Consider the following 12023-nt stretch of genomic DNA (forward strand, 5'->3'; position numbering starts at 1 on the left):
CCACTGTAGCTGCCAGCTTAGTTATCACCTTACTTACAGAGTAAGATATTTCCCCCAATAATCTAAGAAAAATCCAAGTTGATTATTCTGATTGGTTGGTTTTTGGTTCTGAACTCCTCCTAAACCAATCTGTAGACCTCTCATTGGCTAGGACAGAGTCATTTACCCACTTCTAGATCTAGGAAATGGGAGCAGGTCTGTGGTGGTCAAAGGGAATGGTAAGGGGAAAGGAAGATTCCCAAAATGAAATCAAGAAAGGAGGATAGGGGCTGGAGAGATAGCTCAGTCAGTAGAGTGCTTACCTTGCAAGCACAAGGCCCTGGGTTCGATCCCCAGCACCCAAAAGAAAAAAAAAAAAAAAAAAAAGAGGATAGATGCTGGTCGTGGGACCCATTTCCTGAACCCTGGGGAGTGGGTTGTTATTATATCCATGTATGACTGAGACTATTTACCTGTTTACCAACCCTTTTTCATCTTCCTTCTGAGCACAGCTGGACTACATTTCCCAGCTTCCTTTGCAGTTAGGGAAGGCCAAGTGACTGAATTCTAGCTTATACAGCATGAGAGGAAATTATGTCATCACCTCCAGGACTGGCCCATAAATACCTGATTATCACCTTCATGTTTTTTCTCTTTCTCCTGGCTTGATGCAGTGTGGTGACCTTGCAACTAAATTGAAGATGGCAGTCACAAAAGGGAAGGAGACTGGGTCTCAGTATTACTACCCCACCAAGCTGACAATGGGCTTCTGATTTTACACCACTGAGAAATAAACTGTGAAGCGTTTACATATTTTGGGGGTCACTTTGTTATGACAATCTTGCTAAGTTGCTGGGGCTGGCCTTAAATTTTCAATCCTCCTGGCTAAGCCTCCCGAGTAGCTGTGATTACAGGTGTATACCACCGTGCCTGGCAACTCAGGCTGTTTTTGATTACCTGTAACACCCTCTTCACCAAATATCCAACTCCTTCCGAGAAAGACCTACCTTTCCTTCATCCTGGCCCCCTCAGATAAAGCAGACAGTCATGACCCTGCCAGAGAGTGGTACATTCTGCCACTGTCTGTCCTGTGGCAGATTTGGGAAGAACTGGGATGGTGCCAGGCCTGGAACTCTGGGTCCATAGCAGCTGGGAAGTCAGGAGGACAGACCTATACTTTGGGCAGTCTTCCTGTGACCATATTGTTATTGTCACCAGCTCTTTATCTAGGTGCAGACAGAGGGTATACTTGGGGGCACAAAGCAACTGGGCAGGTATTTGGAGTATAAAATGACTGTGATTTGGTGGAGCTTTCAGGGAGCTGAGCAGGCAGTCATGCTAACAGGTGTGTCAGCCTACCAAGTGGGGGCCACAGTTGTTGGCAGCAGTTTGTCTGTCCAGTGGTGGTTTGGAGGTAGGGTGGGGTGGGCTGAAAAAAGGAAACAGGCCAGGCTGCCAGAGCAAACAATCAGGTCTTCTGGCCCTACCTTCTAGTAAATGCCAGCTCACAGCTGAGGGTGGGGTAGAAAGTAAGAGACTTAGGGTTAAGTTCCCTAGGACTCGCAAAGTCACACTCAGGCCACAGAATTTGTGTGTTTAGAAGGAGATAGGAGTATCCCAGCTGCTTGAATACCTAAGACTCCATATTGTCTGGAAGAGAGGTGTCTAGTGGGGAGCTGTCCTGCTTTGTTCTCAACCTAGTTCTGCCTGACATTGTTCCTAGCAACTTAGGGCTGGAGTGGGACTGTCTTTGTGGGACTGTGTCTGAGGTGGGGGGAAGAAAAGGGACCCAGAGAGACACCCAGAGATATTGGACTTGTGATCTAAAATGTCAGGCTGGAAGGATTCATAGCCAGACAACCAACCTCAATCTATTGCAGCAGATCTATGTGATGTGAAGGAGAGAGTCTGGGTGACCCTTGAGAAGTGGTAAAGTGAACCAGCCAATCCTAAGAAGTGTGGGAGGACTTGTGCTGAGGTGTAGAGAGGGAGAGGCAGTAGAGGAGAAGCCTAGTCCTGTTCTCTGAGCAAAAGTCAGAAACTGGGATGCACAAGGTCAGGAATGACTGGAAGTTGAGTCCTGCAGGTGGGGACATTGAGAGGGGGGTGCAGTTGCTATTTTCCAGGAAAGTTGCTCCTGGAATCTATGATCCTGTGTAGTCTTGGTGATTGGGGAGGCTGAAGCTCTGGATAGTGGAGGCCTGCTTAGTGAATTGGGGTAAGATAAGACTAATGGGTCTCTCAGGTTGGAGGAGTAAAGATCAGATTGCTCTCTTTGCTCCCCTTTTAGTAGGGTGCATGGTTTCTGCTTTCCCACATCTTCCTCCTCTGATCTACACCCCTTCTCCTGGGGTGAGCAATGGAAGGGGGTCCTCTGTTCCCATCCTTCCCTTGATCAGGGTCACTTTCCTCAGGGACCCTGGGCAGAGACGTTGGTGCTATCCCTTAGGTCTCTAAGAGAGCCCTCGAGACCCCCAACAACTACATTTCCTGCTGGGGCAGCGGGGTGTGCTTGTGACCCAGGGAACAAGCCTGGTTTTCTCTACCTTCTCCTTCACTGATTCATTGTTAGAAGTTCTGGTTATATGATGAATAATCGCTCATCGCTGCACATTTGGTGAATAATGAAAGTACAAACATCACAATGATGTTTTCCCGATGGTTTCTCTGGAGAAGCCCTGCTTTTGGGTTCCCTCCAGATTCAGGGTCACACTGCGCTGAATTGGAGTTGGGAAGTAGGACGCCCCTCTATGGACAGCTCCACTTCGCAACACATCCCCCCTCCACCCCAGGAGAACCAAAACGAGGAGAATGTGAGAGTTCTGAGATCAGCACTGAGCATTCCCCAGCTCTGCGGGGACAGGGACGGAGCCCCCACCCCATCTCACTCCCCTGCCACACGCCCTCAGTCGCCACAGGCTCGGTTCTGGCGCTCCCCGCCATCGACCTCAGTGCCCACTTCTGTAGAATGGGCGGGCAGCGGGGTTAGGCGCCCCGGGGCGCGGCAGGCGGGGCCTGCGGCTCGGAGGGGGCCGGAAGGGGTGTGAGTGCGGGGGCGGGTCCCGCGCCGCCCCGCCCCGGGGAGGGAGCCGGGGGCGCTGCATCCTGGCGCTGGCCTTGGCAGCCGCCGCCACTGCCGTCGGGGAAGGTCCCAGCGCGGACATGGCCTCGCGTGGCGCCCGCCAGTGCTCAAGCCCCCAGCGTCCTGTGCAGTAGCCTAGCGAAGAGGCGGCCTGAACGGCGCAGACTGCCGGGCGGGCGGCATGGAGGAGGCGCACCTGCTCCCTGCCGCCGACGTGCTGCGCCACTTCTCGGTGACAGCCGAGGGCGGCCTGAGCCCGGCGCAGGTGTCCGGCGCGCGGGAGCGCTACGGCCCCAACGGTGAGCGCGCGGGCAGGGCCGGGGAGCGGGGCCGCGCGCGCAGCAGTCTCAGTCCCCCCCTGCCCCGCGGCCAGGCGGTGCTCTCCCTCCAAGGTCTTGGTCCCCGCGGGCGGGCAGGAAGTGAGGGCTCCGGAAACCTCTGCAGATGCTCTTGGGGCACCCGGCTGGGCTGCGCGGCCACCTTCGAGTGGATGGAGGCGGGTTCCGGCTTGGGAGACCGGACGCCTGCCGCCCCCTCCACGCTCGGTCGTTTCAGGCTTCCTACTGAGGCGCGGTCCCATCCATGCCTGCAAGACAGCCCACCGGCATCCGCGGTCTAAGCTGCAACCCCGCGCTGCGCTGCGGCCCGCCGGTATCCTGCAGGTGCAGCACACATTGAGACCTGCTGTCCTGGGACGGGCCAAGCACTCTGAGGTCCAACCTCGCAACTGGCCCAGGGTCTCCCCGCAGGGCGCAATAAAACCTTCAAGAAGGTGCAGCTTTGTCAGCTGGCGGCCTTGGTGCCCCCACCCCCACCTCCACCCCCCAGGTCTTCCTCTTTCTGCAACCCCAAGCGGATGTAGCTGGCGGGAGTCTGTGGGGGCTTTGAACTGCCGAGGCGAGAGACCCATCTTCCTGGACTGGCCAACTGGAGGTCTCAGGGACTTGCCAGAGGCTGGGTGACCTGTAGTGGTGCCTGTCCATCTTGGGCACCGAGGAAACCTTCCCTCTTTTGCAGCTTGTGTGGGAGGAGAATGGGTTCTTCTTCACTGTCTTCAAAGGAGTGTGGGATTCTCCTTTCTGCTAAGGCAGTGGGCAGTGCCACCTGGTACTATCCAAATGTGGCCCAGCATTTGAAAGTTCCTGAGGATGGAAGACTTAGTGTTCTCTTGCCTATGTCCCTTCCAGGCAGGACCTGCTACCCCCACAGCACCTGGCAGAGTGTAAGGGGACCAGAAAGAAAAGTTTCCTCCATCCCCAGAGTGTTGCCAGAGGGATTTTGGGCCTCATCCTTTGGAGTTTCCAGTCAATTGGAGGGGAAGGTGCTCTGGCCTGTGTCCCTCAGCGCAGGGCTGGCTTAAAAAAAATTACAAATTGCTGTCAAAAAGGGTGCTTCGGTTTTGTATTGGTTTATGAAAACCACCTCTTATATAAATATTATCTTTCTGGAGCAGAAATCCTTTTTCAAAAAAATTAGTTGCTATATTTAGTTGAGCTGTGGGAGGAACTGGGGAGATAAATATTATTTAATATCCCCCCATTAATGACTTGGCAGGGAGAGTATCCTTTGGTGCAGGAGAATAGGGTGGCAGGGACTGCCCCCTGGCTCTGGGGTGGGGTGGGAGTCTGGGCAGGCAGGTCTGGACTCCCACAGCTTCTTTGGTGCTGCTGCAGTCCAGCTTGCGAATCTTGATTCCCAAGGGAAGCTGGAGATCCAGCCCTTCGTTCAGTCTCCAGAATCTCACACATTCTGCCCTTGCTTGTCCCTGACCAAGGTTCTTGTCCTTTCTGGCACCTATGTCTTCAGGGATTCAGCAGAGGAGAAGCTGATGGTGCAGCCCCTAGTCTCCTGACTCTGTGTAGTTTTGTCTGGGTGATGGGATCTTGGGGTGCCCTGTCCCCCAACATCTGTGTGAGGTGATGGGCATGGTTTATAGGTTCACAGATAGGTAGATGTGTGTTGATGTGGTAGAAAAAGGGGATCAGAGCAGGCTCCCCTGGTTCCTCTGTGCTTTGCTAGTATCAGTAATAAAAGCTGATATTCACTGAACACTTACTATGTGCCAGGCACTGTTCTCAGCACTTTTTCATCTATCATCTCATTTCTTTCCCCAAACAACTCTGAAGTAAGGGCTATTGTCATCTTTATTTTAGAGAGGAGTTAACTGAAGCACCAGAAGTTTAAACAACTTGGCGAGATCACACAGTAGGTTGTGGTGGACTTGGCACAGGTGCCCACTCCTCTCTGGGCCTCAGTTTACCTATTCGTAAAAGATCACAGGTTCTGCAGGCTCGGGGACCCTGGTGTGGCAGCAGCTATACCAGTTTTGCCCCTGAACTGAGGCCTCAGAGGGCTCTCCCTTCACGTCTCTGATGCTTCTTCCTCAGGAAGCATTCCAGGGCTCTGGAAGTTGTCAGGTGAGCAGAGGGAAGCCAGCTGCCCCTTCCTGCCTTCCACTCTCCAGCCTATGGAGGAGGCTTGGATGTCCCCTAGGCGCTACCTGCACAGCGTCTGGGATGGGGCTGATGGGGTTTTGCACTCTGGCTCTGCCCCTTCATAGCTGTGTGACCCCAGACAAGCCCCTTGGCCTTTCTGTGCCTTGGTTTCCTCATTATAAATGAGGCTGCAATAAAACCACCTCTTAGAGTTGTTTGTGCATGTTTAGTGAGATCACTTCTACCAAGTCATCTGTAGCAGAGGAGGTGGGGCTGGGCTCCTGGTCAGGAGGTGGTTGGTAGGGTGCAGGGCTTGTGGGTGGAGGGAACACCCCAGGGACTAGTGTTCCTCCCACCCCAGGCGTCTATGCACCTGTGAGGTCGTTAGCACTGGAAACCACAAGGAAGTCATTTGTTTAAGTCTTAAAGTTTGCAAATTCTGCCAGGGCCTGGAGGAATGGAACCTGGGGATCCCACCCTCCTACCTCTCCCTTCTCCTCCCTCATGAGGACAGAAGCCTCAGAACTGGGGGTGGGAGCCTCAGAGGCACAGTCAGTGAGTGTGCCAGTCGGGAGTCCCCTGTGCATACAACACCATCTGTCCCAACCTTGCAGGAGCTGGTGAGGCCCCAGCAGCGTTTATCTGCAGTACTGGGGATTGAACTCAGTAGCTCTACCTCTGAGCTCCATTCCTAGCCTTCTTTAATTTTTTTTTTTTTAATTTTGAGACAGGGTCTGGGTAAGTTGCTAAGGCTGGTCTTGAGCTTGCGATCTTCCTGTTTCAGCCTCCCAAGTAGCTGGGATTACAGGCTTGTGCTACCATACCTGGCATAAATTTATTTATTTATTATTTTTATAAAAATTATTTTAGGGGCTGGGGAGATAGCTCAGTTGGTAGAGTGCTTGCCTTGTAAGCACAAGGCCCTGGGTTCGATCCCCAGCACCCCCCAAAAAAATTTTTTTTTAGTTGCAGATGGTCAAAATACCTTTATTTTATATATTTATTTTTTATGTGGGGCTAAGGATCAAACCCTGTGCTTCACACTTGCCAGGCAAGTGCTCTACCAATGAGCCACAACCCCAACCCTATAAATTTGTTTTTGAATTAAAATTTACTCATAGTTTAACCTTCAAAGGGTACAAAAGGTATACAGTAAAGACTTCTGACTCTGTCCCCAACCACCCATCCCAGTGTTCCCAATTCTCGTGTCTCTTTCCCAAAATATTCTGTGCATGTACACATCCACATCTAGAATCTTTTTAAAAATTTCCTTGCTGTGCTGGGGATTAAACCCAGGCCTTAGCACATGCTAGGCACTTGCTTTGCCACTGAGTACACCCCATCCCTAGGATCTTTTTTTTTACATGAAAGGAAGTGGGTTCTGTGTGTCGTTTCCCCCTTCTTTCCACTTGACCAGTGTTCTTGGAGATGGGTCATAAGGGAGCTTCCCTGGGCTTCCCAGTGGCAGCACTGGGTTCCGTCGTGGGTCTGTTCCAGTGTTTCTTCTTCCCCCTTCTGAGGGCTGCTTGGGTTGGTCACAGCCTCTGCTATTACATGCAGAGTATAAGGAATACCCGTGCCTTCACATGTCACACAGTTGTAAATAGTCATGAAGGATAAATTCTTAGAAGTGAACTGCTGTGTGCAGAGTGTGCATGCAGTCTGACAGCTGTTGCTACTATACTGTCCCTAAGGTTGAACCCATCGACCTGCCCATCTGCCACCTGGCCAAAGTGTGTAAGGCACTTGTGTAAGTGTGTAACTTGATCTGTGCCGGTCATAGAAAAGCGTCCTCTCGTGAATTCACTTGGCGTTTTTCTGTTTACAAGTCAGATTGGTTATCTTTTTGTACCTTTAGGAGTCATCCAACTTCCTTGTGTCCATAAATGGGCTGCTCACATCCTTTGCTGGACTTGGGCCAAGGTCAGAGACTGGACTGGGTTGGGCACGTCCTGCCACACAACCCTGCTCCTAAAGGACCTGGAGTGCCCAGGGATCTGATGGTCAGATTAGATTCTAAGAGGTCTCTGGGGGTGGCCCCCATTCAGGGGAGCTTATGGAGAGGCAGTGCCAGGCCTGGACCCTGCCTGTGCAAAGGGTACAAGGTCCTCAGGGATGCCCCAGGGTGGGAGGGGTGGCCCAGAATTGGAGTACTTCCTGTGGTGTTTTGGCTGTGACCTTATTTCCCAGGCCTTAGTTGGAAACCCACATGCATAACCCCAGAAGCCAGGCCACCAGGAGTGGGGTAAGTGGGACAAGAAGTTGGTGGGAATGGCCTCACTTTCTGAGTGACCTTGAGCAGACTTGCCCCTCCTTTGGTCTCAGTGTCCTCCTCGGCATAGCAGAGATGGGACCTGAGATCCCCTAAGGGGCCTTGAAGGATCCGAAACTGACTCCCCAGTGGGAGAAGACATGCTTCCACTGCAGGCCAATTGGAAGCTCAACGTTTTTCAGGCTACACCCTAGTTTTCACATCCACTGGCCCTTGCTAGGCAGCCTTTGTCCCCCCAGGAGCAATGTCAGGCCTGCTCCAGATGTGCACCCTGAGTCAGGGCCAGGTTTGCCCTGCACTGTTGCAGGACACACCGATGTTAAGCAAACCTTGTACATCTAGCGCCAGGTCAGCCAGGTAGACTGGAGGGCCTCTCTGCAGAGAAAGAGCCACTTTCCAAGGCCCCTCAGTGGTCCCCTGAGGAGCAGGGCCAGCTTGTCCACTCTAGGTGGAACCTGGAGACACAGGCAGGGCCAGGTGGGCTGGGCGGGCTCTGCCCAGCCAGGGCCTCTCCCTACCTCTCCAAGTGACAATTTAATTGCTTTGTAAATTTACCTTGGAGGAAGCCCTTGTGAGTGCTCTCCTCTCCCGGCTGGAACTGACATTTAGAAGCCGAAATTCCAGTTTCCAGTGTTGTGAGAAGGAAGGAGTCAGGGGGATTAGGGAGCAGGTGGTGTGCGGAGCCTGTGGTGTGTGGAGCCGGGGGGCAGCCCTGGCTCTGTACTGCTTCTTCCTGGCTGCAGGCTGTGGGCCCAGGCCTGTTCTGAACCACAGAGCAACTGAATAAACAATGACTGGGAGGACTCAGTGTGGACCTAGAGGACTTAGCCCCTCCCTACCCTGGAGGTACTCCATTCTGGGGGTTTCGATACTGATGACTGAGGGAGGAAGGTGTCCTGGAGAGACAGGGTTCAGATGAGATAGGTCAGGGTTCTCTGGACAGCAGATAAGATACAAACAAAATATTGATGGAAGAACACGGGGAGGTGGTGGCAATCCTGAGGTTGGACTGGTGGCACAGGGTCTTGCATCTAAACTGTGTATGTGATTCTAGAAGGGCAAGTTGAGGCAGATCCAAGGTCTTGAAGGCCATGCCAAGGTCGACTGAGGACAGCCACTGAAGATCTGTGACAGGGCAGAGGCTGGGTCACTCATTAATCTGTTTGTTCTGAGTACCTACTATGCGACAGGCATCGTTCCACTACACTAAACACAGTCCCGATAACCTGGAGCTTATGATCTAATAACTGGCGTGCTTGATGCCTATCCCTGTGGGCTGTGCATCCTGGGCACTTTATGCATGTCATACAAGCTTCACATAACCTTATAAGGTATTACTGTTATTACCCACTGTGTGCTGATGGGGAAACAGACACAGGGATTTGAGTGACTTGCCTGTTGCCACGACAATACCAAGAGACAGAGCAGGACTTGAACTGAAGCCAGATTCTGGACCAGATTCTTTGCTTTAAACCATGGAGTTTCTCAGATCACTGCCCCACCGGCCTGCCCCGGGGTCCAGAATCTCACTCTCAGGATCCTCAGCCTCATAGGGGCATCAGCAGACACCAGCCCTCTTGGTCTGGCAACAGTGATCCAGAGCAGTGGTAGGCTGGGAGAGGCCCAGACAAGAATAGTAGGAGTTGTGTGCCCCTGGGCTGGCCGGATGGGGATTTGGGAGGAGCCACCCAGCGATAGTACAGAGGTGAGCAAGGCAGGGCATCTCCCACTTAGCAAATGCAGCATCTGGCTCAAGGGGAACTAGCTCAGCCCCATAACATGCAACTGGGGTAGCATGGGGGACCCAGCATCTTCTGGGAACGCCTGTGGTGGGCGCATGAGGCTTTCCCAGCCCTGGGTTCCTTCTGTAGCTCTGGGACTCATTCACATGAGGGGAGAATTGTATCCTTTGGGTCTTGGTGGAACTGACATTTGGAGTAGACTGGGCCTGGGCTGGCAGGACCTAGTGGCCTCTAAATACCACCTGTGAGAACAGCAGATCCATTTGGACAATGATTTTGGTTGGTGGCTCTGGGGCCACTACAGAGGGGTGGGCTGAATAATGGGATGAGTACATCCAGTTCAACTATCAGGACACTAGACACCAAATTTTGTTAGGTGACTTTGGCTAAGTGGTAAAGAGACCAAAGGAGGGAAGGCAGGGCAGCCTAGAAGTTAGCACAGGAAGTCCAGAACAGAAGGTTCTGAGCTGGGCTGCCTGGGCTCACAACCTTTCTCTGGTGCTTCCTGGCTGTGTAACAGTTAAATAGTCACTCAACCTCTCTGTGCTTTGGTTTTTTACTCTGCAAAATGGGAATAATGACAGCATCCTCCTTCTCAGGGTGCTTGAGAATCATACAAGGAATAATATGCCTAAGGGAATAGCTCAGTGTCAAGAACCACTGCTCCTGGGTCACCTGCTGAGCACCTCTTGGCTCAGTCCCCAGTTATCTTCCTCTGTATCCTCTGGACATAAGGTGGGTAAGACCTGGTGCACTGATGGGTAAATGGTAGAAGCTCAGCAAATGTAGTTCCTGATGGTGATGATGATGATCATCACAGCAGCCTCTTGAGGTGGGTGCGGGTACCCCATCTTCCCAGTGAGGTGTAGGGCCTCACAGGGAGTCAGCTGCTTGCTGTAGGACTAGAACCATGCATGCCACATGCAGGGATGGGCAGGACATCTCCTATGACTCTGTGGCTGGCTGAGCCTCCCCAGGTGGAGGTGGAAGGGGATCCTGGTGGTGAAAACCAGGTCTGAGCCAAGGTAGGGGACTGCAATAACAAGCCCAAAATCTCAGTGGCTGGCTGGGCACCGTGGTGAGCACCTGCAGTCTCAGCTACTCAGGGAGGCTGAGGCAGGAGGCTCTCTTAAGCCCAGGAGTTTGAGACCAGTCTGGACAGACAAAATAGCAAGATCCCATCTCTCATGTTTTTTTTTTTTTTTTTTTTTTTTTTTTTGTGGTAATGGGGATTGAACCCAGGGGTGCTGCCAATAAGCTCTATCACAGTTCTTTTGTTGTTGTTGTGGTGGTGGTGGTGGTGGTGGTGGTGGGAATCGACCCAGGGCCTGTGCTTGTAAGGCAAGCACTTTACCAACTGAGCTATCTCCCCAGCCCAGTTCTTTTTGTTTTATTTTGAGATGGGGTCTTACTAAATTACCAAAGCTGGCTACAAACTCGCAATTCTCCTGCCTCAGCCTCCAGAGTAGCTGGGATTATAGGCAGGCACCACTGCACCCAGCAAGACCCCATCTCTTAAAACAAAACAAAATATCATAAAACCCCTCAGTGGTTCATTTCCCACTCCTACTGATTGCCAGTGGCTGATTGGTCATCTGAGACAGTGCTTCCTGGCTCTGTGACGAAGATGACAGAGCAGATACCACTTCACAGGTTGCTGCTGCCGTAGTGGAGCTCCAGACCTGCACAGTCCAGTCCAGCAGCCTCATGTGGCTACTTAAAGTTAAATGAACAAAGCAAAATTTAAAATGTAGTTCCTCAGTTTACACCAGGAACATTCCAAGCGCTCAGTAGCCACATGTGGCTAGTGGCTACTGTACTGGACAGCACAGACAGAAAAGATGTCTGTCATCACAGAACATTCTACTGGATGGTGACCTTCTGGAAAGTCTCACACCAAGAATCTAGGGGCTGGGGAGGTAGCTCAGTTGGTAGAGTGCTTGCCTTGCAAGCACAAGGCTCTGGGTTCGATCCCCAGCACAAAAAAAAAAAAAAAAAAAAAAAAAATCCCAAAGAATCCAATGTTCCAGCCTGGAACTAACACATACCCTCCCTTTGAAACTCACATGGGGGCTGAGAACTGCAAACTTACTACGTGGCTACAATATATGGAGAACCAGAAATATTTGGGGAACACCATGATGATCTCCAAAGAGTGGATTCTGGGTCAGTGTGGGTCAAGGAGCAGGAGGGAAGGTCCAGGTGGACAGGAAGAGATCATTTGGGGCAGGCAGAGGCATCTTGGAGGGACTAGAGCTGGTATGTGACTGTGACATGCATCCTAACCCCAGGTCTTGTCCTACCCAGGATAGATGCACTAAGGAACATGGCAGCCTGGGAGCTTCATACCTCACAGGGAGGAGTTAGGGAAATAGCATGAGGGATTCAAGTGAGACTGTCAGATGGACTCTTCCCTTGGTCAAAAATCCCTAAAAAGGTGAGGGGTTGGGAGTCTCTCAATAGAGCATGGCAAAAGCTGGCTGATGCGTGCCAAGAGGCTGGTAGTGTTCCGT

At 52.1% G+C, this 12023-nt stretch overlaps 1 protein-coding gene and 1 non-coding gene across 3 annotated transcripts in view; both read left to right on the forward strand.

The window, feature by feature from the left end:
* Positions 1–3056: 3056 nt before the first annotated feature.
* The window catches only part of Atp2a3 (ATPase sarcoplasmic/endoplasmic reticulum Ca2+ transporting 3), a 35741-nt gene continuing 26774 nt past the window's right edge, over positions 3057–12023 (forward strand). Inside the window, exon 1 of one of the 2 annotated variants that reach the window (XM_047546160.1) lies at positions 3057–3360. In XM_047546160.1, coding sequence (XP_047402116.1) covers positions 3243–3360 — 118 coding nt within the window. In that variant the 5' untranslated portion in view covers positions 3057–3242. The remainder of the gene's footprint in view (positions 3361–12023) is intronic. The other variant, XM_047546159.1, reaches the window with a different exon arrangement.
* Trnat-ugu (transfer RNA threonine (anticodon UGU)) lies at positions 6372–6445 on the forward strand. Its single transcript has one exon. It is a non-coding gene; the product is annotated as a tRNA-Thr (tRNA).

This window comes from Sciurus carolinensis, chromosome 3 (genome assembly GCF_902686445.1).
Source record: "Sciurus carolinensis chromosome 3, mSciCar1.2, whole genome shotgun sequence".
Lineage (NCBI taxonomy): Eukaryota > Metazoa > Chordata > Mammalia > Rodentia > Sciuridae > Sciurus > Sciurus carolinensis.